The following is an 11,921-nucleotide window of genomic DNA, read 5'->3' on the forward strand; positions in this document are numbered from 1 at the left end:
TTTAATACCACTTTAAACCTTAAAGATACATTCAAGTAACTAAAAAGAAAAATGTATCTTATTTGTGTATCACTAGGCTGTAGATCCTCAAATCATCTCTGAATTTGTGCCGACACTGTCCTTCCTTCTGGAGGGTGGTTACTTTTGCTGCCCATGGTCCCTTTGTGTGTTGTACAGTAGCCAATTCTGCAAACTTGCTCCCATGTTGGACTACAATCTAAATATAAATTAGTAAACTAAACATGATCCTATAGTCCACCATGGGAGTGAGCTTGGAGCGGTGGCTACTTTACAACACACACAGGGATTATGGGTTACAAAAGTAACCACCCTCCAGAAGGAAGGACAGTGTCGGCACCAATTCAGAGATGATTTGAGGATTTCCAGCTGAGTGATACACAAATAAGATACATTTTTGTGAATAGTTCAGGTACTTGAATGCATTTTTAAGATTTAGCTCCTGAGTTTAGTGTCACTTTAATTATGAAATCCCAACCCAGTAAAAAAGTGAAACCACTTTCCAAGAGGAAGGTGTTTGTAGCCAATAACAGATAAGGCCTCATTGACAATGGCAGTCACACACTGGTTCATTTCCACTTCATGGTAGCAGGGGACAGGCAGTTCAAATGTCACACACAAATGGGGGAAGTACATTCTGCTCCACAGTTCTGATGACTAGAAGCAACTGCAGTATGACAGGGAGGCTCTGGGTGGAACAGCTGCCAAATAAAAAAAAACAGAGATGGACAGGGGGCATGATAGCTGTACAGACTACGGAAGATGTATTGTGCATCTGAACAACCTCCTGTACTCCTGAACAGGAAGCTTTGGCATGCAAACGGACTACGCAAGCACAGATCTACTTCTGTGGTTTGCGTGGCCAGTTTAGATTAAGGAAGAAGAGAGCCTGGCAGGACCAACTGGGAAATTCTAATGGATGCAGTGCTTGAAACAGTTGAAGACTTTTTCTTTAGTATAAACATTTTACAACAAACACATAAAAAAAAATGAGGGCAACATTATTATTATTATTATACAGGATTTATATAGCGCCAACAGTTTGCGCAGCGCTTTACAATGTAAGGAAGACATTACAATCACAATATAATTCAAGACAAGATGTTAAGGAGGGCACATACACTTTAAATCTGAAAATGGATTGCCGGATAAATTGTCAGATGTGCACAAGCTAGGTTATAGTTACAGATAAGATGTGCAATACTAATGAAGATAACAATGGGGGAAGTTCTTTTGTGTGATTTAGTTATCACAAAATAATTTGTTGGTGAAAAAAACCTGCCTTCCACTGATTCAGAAAGACAAACACGAATACTTAATACAAAATCCCAACCTACAATAAGCATTTTTTTGGCAGGCAGAAGAAAATGGCAACTTGTTAGCCAGTTATAGTAATAAAAAGAAGAGCTGCAACAACTAATCGATTGAGTTGATTAAAATCGACGATGGAAAACGTCAACGTTTTCCCTCATCGATTAGTTTGCTATCGATTAGTTAGCCTATTCGCGGCTCCACACACAAGCCGCACACGCCGCTTAAGCCGAGGGTATGCCTCTGCTCCTCTCCTTGCTGTTCCTCTATAGCTGCTGGTATTCTGCATTGTGCTGCTGTATAATGCATTATTGCTGGGATTTGTTGTTTCTCTATAGCTGGTGGTATTCTGCATTGGCCCTTGTGTGTGTTGTAAAGTGGTCACCGCTCCAAGCTTGCTCCCGTGATAGACTACAATCTCAATACAAACTAGAATTCCATCACTGGAGCCATTTTTTTACTATTTTTATCCGATTAATCGAACTTAATAATCGGCTAACTAATTGATTTTGAAAATAATCGTTACCCGCAGCCCTAATAAAAACTGTATTTTGTTAATGTTGGTGGAAGGAAGAATGATACCTGGAAATCTAGGAACATTCAAACAATAAGACCAGCTGCTGTAATGGGTTAAAACACCTGAAGTGTGTCCCTTCATGCTAAGGAAGTGTGACTGTCTCTGTCTTCGGGTCACCGAGCATCTTTCACACACGAGTAAGCAGCAGGGAGCAGCCTAGGTATCCTCAAGTAATAGTCTCAAATAGGACTGCTAGGAGTGCTGTTTCTGCCTGACAAAGCAGGGTTTTTTTCCCATAGGAAAACACAAATGCTTATTTCTTGCACTCCATGAGCTAATGGAATTTATATGATAAGGAAAATGAGTGCTGTGCCCTAATTCACCGAGGAATGCCCATATCCATTAATGCTGTACAGCATAGTATGCTGATTCTCAGGACAGGTGCAGATGTTTTTGGTGCTGGACCAGCAACTCAAAAGCTTTCAGAACCAAAATAACATTATGCTTGAGTACGTTTACATTGGGGATATGTATTTGGCAATGATATGCATTGCATACGGCCCATGAAAAACAATAACAACTCTATCTCAATCTAAAACTAAAAGAGACCTACCTATAATCTCTCCAGTGGACAATGCCGTGTTTACTGTGCACTGCGGTCTGCATTGTAAGAGTAATTCATAAAATGCAGGCTGGGGTGTGAAGCCTATGGTGCCCGCTTTTCTCTCTATGTAATACTGCAGAGAGAACATCATGACTGGACTTCAGGTGACCAGCTCTTCTCTGCTTTTTTTGTTCACTGTGCTGAATGGCGCGCAATGCATCATTTTTAAAGCAGGCCGCTCTGTTTTTTTTTTTTTGCTTAATATATGGGTCACTTAATAATATACTGTACCCTTCACCCTAACACGTAACTGTAACCCCTTCCTGTCAACCTGACCTCTAATCATAATCCTTTAAAATTTACCCTAACCTCCAACTTAAACAATAAATAAACCCCGATATCTAAACTTCAACCTAATGCCTAAACTTCAGACCTTAACAACTTAGCTCCCTAATCCTTCCTCTTAACGTGACCTTTAAACTTTAGCCTAACCATGTGCAATATTGTCATAAAGTATTATTGGGGAAAATGGTACACAAACCCAAGTTTTGATTTCATTCTGTATTGTTGTATAATGTCCACTGCATTCCACATTTGAATTATTTGTGGCATTGACATTGACTGATTGTGTGAACCTTGGATCCGAGCATGTTTTGGGGTTCATGGCTCCCTACCTAAGCAAAGCTGCTTACATGGCTTAATGAACCATAAAATCAGCGATTAGGAGGCCTGAACAATTTTATTAAATTCAGCACATAAGAGAACGAGCCAAAAAAATATTGTTCAAATGTATTTATCAATTAATCCTGCAAACATAGTGTAAATACAGCTTGCAAACAGTGTTTTAAGCTCCATTTACATAGGCGCTGCTGTCTAACCTTCTGCAGCACACAGCTGGACCCAGCTGTCAAGGTGACAGCAAGGCAGGAAATCCAAACCATGGGAAGGAGATTGCTTGATGTCTAGCAAAAGTGGTATGGGCCCTCTAAGTCATAGGCCCCAGGCTGCTGGCTGAATTACTCCAATGGGAATCCGCTACAGGGCAGCAATAATCTTAACTCTGAACAAGATGTTAGATCCAATCAAGGAAACTTAAGGGGCCACTATACACTTGCCATAAATTTCCACAAATGATCCGTTTTAGGAGGGTCCTTTAAAGCCATTGCCTACCCTGGGAGGACCAGGTCTCTGAAGGCCTTTTACCCTCTTAGCTGTGTGTCAACATCAATGATTAGCCCTGATTTCTGATGGGTAAAATAATGGGACTTTTGGTCTACATATATACAAATCATTTTTGCAAAAAAAATTTTGTTGAGACCCCAATCAGAGTAGTAGAGCCTTCAATTCCCCCGCCCTCCACCACTGGCACACAGACAAATAAGTAAGTGTCAATATCTGAGCACTCTGAAGTGAAGGTCAGTTTATCTTGTTGAATACAAATTGTTTTGGAAAATATATACTGTAGTGGGACGTTTAGGCCACACAAGAGTCCATACTGTAATATAATTTCCTCAAATACTGTAGACTTTCCAAGTCTCTATGGTACTATTTAAAAAAAATGGCTGAAATAAAACCGTTCTTTAGCCAGTTTCTGGAGGCAGAACTTTAGATATACATAATTTTGCTCAATGTCTGAAGATGAGAGTACTGCTGTCATGTAAAATTGGCTGATATAATTAACTGGCCAACCTGTACAATTTGTTTTCTATGATTATAGAAAGCACTAGGAATCTGTGGAATGTGTGCTGTGACTACGAATAAAGTGAACCTTACCTTGTAATGTGGCAAACAGTGCTTAGCAGTATTCTTTTAAGTCTAGCAGGTGGGAGAAACTGCTCCTTGTAGCAATATATTTACACTGCACTTCACCATCAAGTCTGTTAGTCACCTGTACACAGGTTATGCGCACCCATTTCAAAAGGCCAGCCTACCTCATATTTACATTTTTTGCAGATGCTGGAGAGATAAAGCACCTCACAGCTTGGGGACTCCATTGGTAAGATCCCTATGCTGGGCCATTGTGAAGGGATTTCCATTATTTTATATTATTAGGACTGTAACAGGAGAAGCTAGAAAACACAACTGTGGGGAGAAACGCACTAAACTCCCAGGTGGACAGGAATAGAGTTGGGAATTATAAACGGGAGATCTCCGTGTTAAAGATTTCAAGACCTATAAGAGGCCAATGGCTGACTAGGCCCAACAGGCTTCAAATATAACAAAAACATCACTTCTGAGTGAACAGACCCTTTAAGAGCTTAATCAAGAGTTTAAAAACTTTACCAGTAAAGGGTTAGATCAGGAAAGCTTCAATAGGAAAAAAACATGTTCAGCTGAGCAGCTAACATGGAACTTACCAGCAACATAGCTGATGAGCCGTTGGGTCTTGATAAGTGGATGGTCATCTCTGGAAACATGCGATCTATTCGGCTAATGACATCATCGATGTAACTAGGAAAAAGGACACATGATTATTACTTCAGTTGGATTGTGGTGTACAGGTAAACATCAGTGTATAAAATTAGTGGTACCCAATGCTATTTTTACAAGTTACTTAGACTTTACAGAATGTAACATAATAATCTGAAAATCACAGTTTTAAACACAAGGAAAACTATAATTCACATGTTGAAAATGCCCCATAAATAGGCATTACTGCCAACTCTTCCCAAAACTGATTTTGGGCTACTGTTCCAAATTTTGCCTGCTCCAGTTTTGATAAATTCCCCTCAATGAGTGCTCCGGTTAGTTTTAAGGGGAAAAAAAAAACAAGAATTTTCTGAATTTCAGTATAAACTAACAAGGCCCCCAATACCATACTTTCCAAACGCCCTTTGGCTCCAGCAACTGGTTAAAAAAAAAACAAAAAAACAAGTGCATGTTTAAGCACGGTCTGAAACAGAACACTGTTTGTTTTGCGAAGCACTCTTTCACACTTTTCTCTGGTGTGAGTGACAGCCAGCACCATTACCGCAGTCCGGCTCCAAGCCCCAGCTCTTCTTCTGAGCTCAGCAAAACCATGTTTGTCGCTTTGCAGAAGAACAAAGGTCAACACTAACTATATGCTAATAAAGACATAAGGCATTTCTCTTCCGCCGGCGTGCAATCAATAAACATCTCCAGTCTCGGACACTGGCTGCAGCCTACAGAATATAATGAAGCGATGTGAGATCAAGACAAATTGGAAAAGCTTGTTAGAGAGAGCGACCGAGGTGGGTGCCATTCCTGTACGCTGCAATACAGCTGCAGTACAACCCCCCCCTGTGACAAAGATGTTGTATTCAAATATCAAATATGACGTCATATAAATGACATGATAAAACATACAGAGATCTGACAACATTAGGCTGCCCGCAAATATAAAAAAGGGGTCTAAAAAACATGCCATTTCGTGACCACTGCCTTAACGGAGACACAACTGTTGATGGCACAGTGCAATGTGTGACAATCTAGTAGTGGAAGAGGATAAACAATGGTCAGTTATTGTTCCTATAGATGTCTTAAATGTGACAATTTCAGTAACTGACTAGGAGTATTTTTTTTTCCGCCACAAAAAAAAAAAAGACAAATTAAAGGCAGTCAATATAAAGATTGAAATACTTATACTAGCCGAGTTAAATAATACATGTATGTAATGGTCAGGGCAGGGTAGGTGTAGAGCCTCTGTCATGTTTTTACTGCAGTGTCCTTGCAGATGAAATTTCCTCTCACCTCATGCCATGGACAGAAAGTGGCAATTTCTAATGTTTTCCAGTAAGGTGGGGGCCAGGTTATGTCTTCCTCTCCCAATGACAACTGCTCTATTTATTGTCCCCTTGTCATAGGGACAAGAAGGGAAGTGAAATTTCCCCAATGGCGTCACAGGCAGTGCTAAAAGAAACCGTGACAAATTATTTATTCAGAAATCTATTCTAAAACTAGAGAAAAGCTTTAGCTGGAGTTGGACTTTTTTGTTAAGGTCAACCTCTGTCCCCCACCCTCACTACCAGAGCATCCTTGCATTTATGTGCTTAATACTCACCTTTTTATGATGTTTTCAGGCCAGTCAGAGGGCATATGGGGTCCTTTACACCTTTGCTGGTTTTGGGTGGCCTTGTACCTCTGTTCCGATGCTGAATTGTCCTTAGTGATGCAGAGTGTGTTCCTAAAGTCATGATGTCACTTTGTTTCTGTATCATTTTGAGTGCAGGGTACCATGACGTCCCCCAGTGTGATTCAACACAGAATAGGACAGATGCCGTATCGGAGAGTGGGTGAGTGCGGGGACATCGCAGGAGTGGAGGCGAGTATTGCTTTGAGAGCTGCTTTTTTTTTTTTCTCTTTCTATTTACAACACTTTGCAATTTTTTTTCTACAGTAGTTGTACGAATATGTCACTTGAATAAATACTGACAATTCATCTAGGTCTGAAGTTATTATTATTATTATACAGGATTTATATAGCGCCAACAGTTTGCGCAGCACAAGTTCAGCTTTAAAACCAAATTAACAATAAGAAAAATAAAATGGGATATGTTAACCTATGTCACATTGAGGCAAAACTACTGGAAGTTGTGGTGCACTACTGTTATATGGCCCTGTTCTTGCTCTATGTTACTCTATGGGAAACCTTGCTGGTATCTTTCACAGAGGAGGGATCATGCTGCAGCATTCGTCAACACCCGCAATTCTGATTAACGTCTGGACAGATGGTGACGAGTTTGAGCCTGACCCCTCTTCTGGGGCTGGATGAGTTCCAGTGCTGGTGTGATGTAGCTCGGCTTTGGAGAAGATTTAAATAGCAAACGTATCCCACACAACGTGTGAGAGGCATGCTGTTCATTTCATACACTCATGCAAAGTAGACAGTATGTTAAAAAAAAAAAAAAAAGAAAAGCCGCATCAGCTCCCGTTAGGATGCACCATTCGTTAGAACATCCACATTCTTAACATTCTATTTGGCAATACCACTATTCAGGGGATCAATGTTTTTTTGATTCTGGCAACAGACAGGTCGTGTTGCCATACATTCAGCCTCATGGTCAAAGACGTTTCTGCTCATGAACTACTGTTCTGTCCCCTAATTTTCACTTCACTGCTTGCATGATCGGAATTCTGTATGCTATAATGCATTCACCATCCCTTTCAAGATATTAACACGCATCCCCGCCACATTGTTTTTCTTTTCCTGTAATGGCATTTGACCTTGACCTCCTCCACCCCATTTCTTTGACCTTCTTTACCATGCTGCAATATAAGTTATTGGTAGATTGCCAATTACTTTTGTATCTATCTACCTTAAAAGGTGCCCATACACCTTACGATTATCGTACGAAACTTTTCGTCCGATGATCGAACCGTCGTACGATTTTCGTACGACGGCCCCATCCTGCCCCGATTATCGCAAGGTTCAATCAGCGGTAGTTAGAAAAAAACACCTGGACGACTTGCGGTAATTGACCGCAATTATTTTCGTTTGCGCATGCGCAGTGTTAATCGTACGACTTTTGACGGACGGAAACGCCACCAACCATGCGAACATCGTACGATCAACCAAAGTTTTCAAACATGCTTGACCGTCAAAAGTCGTACGATTGTACAGTACTATCGGTCGGGCACTCTATTCACACGTTACGATTGTCGTACGAAAAGTCGATCGCATACGATTATCGTACGATAATCGTAAGGTGTATGGGCACCTTTAGATTGTAATCTTTTTGGGGAGGAGCTTTCACACTCCCTAGTATTTCTTGTAAACGATTATATAATTATGAAATATTACAGCATTGCAGAGTTGAATCTATTGCATAGTAATAAGGAGGATGCTGGTGCTTTATAAACAGATACATGTCTGTCTCGCTGCCTCTATGTCTTAGCTGTCACTTTTCATGGAAATTGGTATCTGTGTATTTACTCTATCTTCTCCGAGTTGGATCACTATCAGCATAGGACACTATCAGCATAGAGCCTGTACGTTCATCCCGTATTTGTGTGGGTCACACGGATGGCCTTGGCCTCCACAAAACTCACTGTCCTACTATGCATAAGTGCTTGTTGTGCGAGTAGGGTGTGACATTCCATTCATACTTCGACCTTGTGATGTGTGTAACGTGTGGTATTATTAATCTCTATATATGAGTTACTTGCTGGAAATGGCAACAAAAATGTAGTAGGCAGGATTTTATTTAAAGTGACATTAAAAGGCAAAACATTTTTTCCCTCACCCCAACGTTAAGTAAAACACTTGTCTTTTAATCCGATCATCTTCTTCATTCCTGTAGTTTTCAGCCTTCCCTCAAGCGCTGCGGCGAGTCTAAGATCCAGTGCCGACTCCTCTGAGCTTGCTGGCACTTCCTGTCCCACCGTGTCTGCATACGGGTCACGCGTCTATATACTTACCTTGTGTCTCTCTTTGCGTCCCGGCCGAAAATGTGAACAGCGCATGCGCCCGCCCCAAGATGCTTTGCGGCCGCCCGGGCAGTTTCCAATTTTCGGACGGGAGCGCGCGGGGAAGACACAGGTACGTTTAAATCGCTGTTAAAGCGTTGAAAAAAAACTTTTTGCATATATCTACTGCTTGCTAGCACTATATATATGCAAAAAAAAGCTGAGGCTTTAATAACCCTTTAAAGAGCACCTCCGCATAAATCTGGGTACAGGCAGCGGTGTATTTACAATTGCTGCTGCCCTAGGCAAAACAGCAACGCCGCCCCCCCCCCATCGTTACTATCAGCACCCCCCCGTACTGATGACGCCGCCTCCAAGCTGATAGACAACCACCTCCGACGGTCACTCACCGGGCATTAAAAAGCGCCGTTGCCTGCTGCACACTGCCGCAACCCGCCGTCCCCGCCGCTACGATAGCCTCTGGTTCTCTTCCCTTGATAAATAACATTTATCAAGGGAAGAGAAGCACAGCAAGTGCCGCTCTCAGGGAATCTGCCGCTCCAGGCAAACGCCTTGTTTGCCTCGCGGCAGATACGCCCCTGGGTACAGGAGCAGGAATTCATGTGCAATGTTTTCTGTTAAGGGGAAAACATTTCAAGGCTATATAAATTAGGGGAAAGATATATATACATTACAGCAACCAACATTCACATTGATAGCTGTGCATCTGTTGTTAACCGTTTCTGCTGATTAACAATCCCTCAGCTCCATCACATTTTCCACTCCCCCTCCTTTTCCTTGAGGTTGATTTCTCATTTATTTATTAACCTGTGATGAGAAAAATAATATTTTCATCTCCGGCACAGCTGTCGCCAACACAAGTCTTTGCATGTCAGCAGCGAAATAAGCTCTGTCCTTCTAGCAACACCAATTAACAATGTTTAATAGAGCAGAATGGGAGGGAAGCGATCAGTGACACATATCCAATGTAGGGTGTTCAATTCTTCCTAGAAGAGAGAACGATGATAATCCGGACTGCAAGAGGACCTGTCGCACTGCTGATGTTAAAAACGACTGACCTATTAGCTTAGATTAGAAAGAAGAAAAGGAGAAGTCTATATAAGTTGACCACGTAACACTGATGCTGTTTTATTCCTTGCGCCATTGGGACCAGTCGTGGACGATAAACAGTAAAGTCTAGTAGGAAACATGACAATGTCCAGTAGTTTAAACCCAAAAGGTCAAAAACATCTTCAAAATACTGCAAACTGGGACTGTTTTACCGAATAAAGAGAGTAAGGAGGTGTGTAATAAATGACCCCTTTATGATCTCTGACCTTTTGGGTTTAAACGCCATGATACCCAGACCAAATTTAGCAGCCTTGGTATGCTTTGGTAATTTGGTAATAACCCTATAGCTTGCCTTCTTTTAATATGTTTTAAGAACATTTTATTTTTAACTGTTTAAATCAATATCCTGCTCATGTTTTTTTTTTTATAAGCGGAGAAAAAAAAAATGCATTACTGTCAGAGACCATCTGGGTCCCGTTTTCCATACCATTGGAAAACGGGCCCTTTGCGTGCATGCCACGGAACGGCAGATAAAAAGCGCACCAAGCGGCGCACAGGAAGTGACACAATGTGCTAATGGATCACACTATTTAAACCTGGCCTGCCTGTCTCCATTTTACTGGATTGTCTTTCAGCTCCCCTGTGTTCCTGTGATTCCATTGCGTTGTATTGCCTGACTTCTGACCCGGATTTGTTCTTGACCATTCTTGATTGCTGCCTGCCCCTGACCTTGGATCGTTTACTAGACTTTGCCTCTGCTTCATCCCTTTTGTACCTTGCCTGCCCAATTGGTGTGAGCTTGGCTCGTTTGACCCGGATTACGGATCCTGCCCTGCTCTTCAACCAGCACCTGGACTCCAGCTTGCATGATTTAATCACCACTGGCACCCGTGCCACTGGCTGTCTGCTTGGACTCTGTCCCCAACTCCAGAGTGCTCGGGACACGAGGTGCAAGGAAGGCCTCCTCACACATTTAGTCTCCAACCAGGTACGTGACAATTACTGGTTAATTTCCACAGCAACAGATTTTAAACTTAAAGTGACACAACTCAGTTTCAATTTAGAGTTAAATCTTAAAAATGCATTCAATTGCCCCAACTATTAACAAAAATTTATCTGATTTGTGTATCACTCAGCTGTAGATCCTCAAATCATCTTTGAATTCAGTCCTTCCTTTTGGAGGGTGGCTACTTTTATTCCCCATGGTCCCCGTGTGTGTGTGTGTGGTAGTGTACAAGTATAAATGGGACACCGCCACTCCAACTGCACATCAAATAAGTAATTCTATTGACGTTTTGGGGTCTCACAGGATCCCGTTCCTCAGGCAGAACATATGATGATGAAATGTAGTCACCGCTGCAAAGCTCACTCCTGAGATGGATTACAATCTTAATACAAATTTGTGAGAATATAGTCCAGTGACATTGGAGCGGTGACTACTTTACAACACACACAGGGATCATGGGGAACAAAAGTAGCCCCCCTCCAGAAGGAAGGACAGTGTCAGCACCAATTCAGAGATGATTTGAGTAGACTCTCTCAACCAGGGTGCCTTCTGGACTCCCCAGGGGTGCCTCAATGTTGGTTGACCAAACAGATGACATTAATACAGCGAGGGTGAGATGCATTTAGTACAGTGCAGTACAGTTGCTTAGTGTTCAGGCCACTACCTGCAAGGAGTTTGCATGTTCTCCCTGTACTTGTGTGGATTTCCACCGGGTACTCTGGCTTCCTCCCACACGCCAAGGACATGCTGGACGGTTAATTGGCACCTGTCTAAATTGGCCCTGTGTGTATGTGAGATATGGACCTTAGACTGTAAGCTCCTTGAGGGCAGGGACTGTGTAAAGTGCTGCCTTAACTGTCAGCGCTGTATAAATACATGTAATCAATTTAGAAATAGAAGGAAGTTCCCATCCATCCAGGTCTGCTCCACCTCCTGCCCCTCTGCCATGCTGCGGCTCCTGATATAAAGGAGGGGGACTCTGATATGTAAGGGGGACTCCTGATGTAAAGGGGGGGGGGGGGGGGCCG

The 11,921-nt window shown here is 42.1% G+C and overlaps 1 protein-coding gene across 1 annotated transcript in view; it reads right to left on the reverse strand.

Annotated features, from left to right (window-relative positions):
- MED27 (mediator complex subunit 27) overlaps positions 1-11,921 on the reverse strand; it is a 282,147-nt gene that overhangs the window by 86,668 nt on the left and 183,558 nt on the right. The window contains exon 4 of the mRNA XM_018566530.1: positions 4,808-4,901. Coding sequence (XP_018422032.1) covers positions 4,808-4,901 — 94 coding nt within the window. The remainder of the gene's footprint in view (positions 1-4,807; positions 4,902-11,921) is intronic.

The sequence above is a fragment of the Nanorana parkeri genome, unplaced genomic scaffold, assembly GCF_000935625.1.
Source record: "Nanorana parkeri isolate BGI_ZX_2015 unplaced genomic scaffold, ASM93562v1 scaffold958, whole genome shotgun sequence".
NCBI classification, from domain to species: domain Eukaryota; kingdom Metazoa; phylum Chordata; class Amphibia; order Anura; family Dicroglossidae; genus Nanorana; species Nanorana parkeri.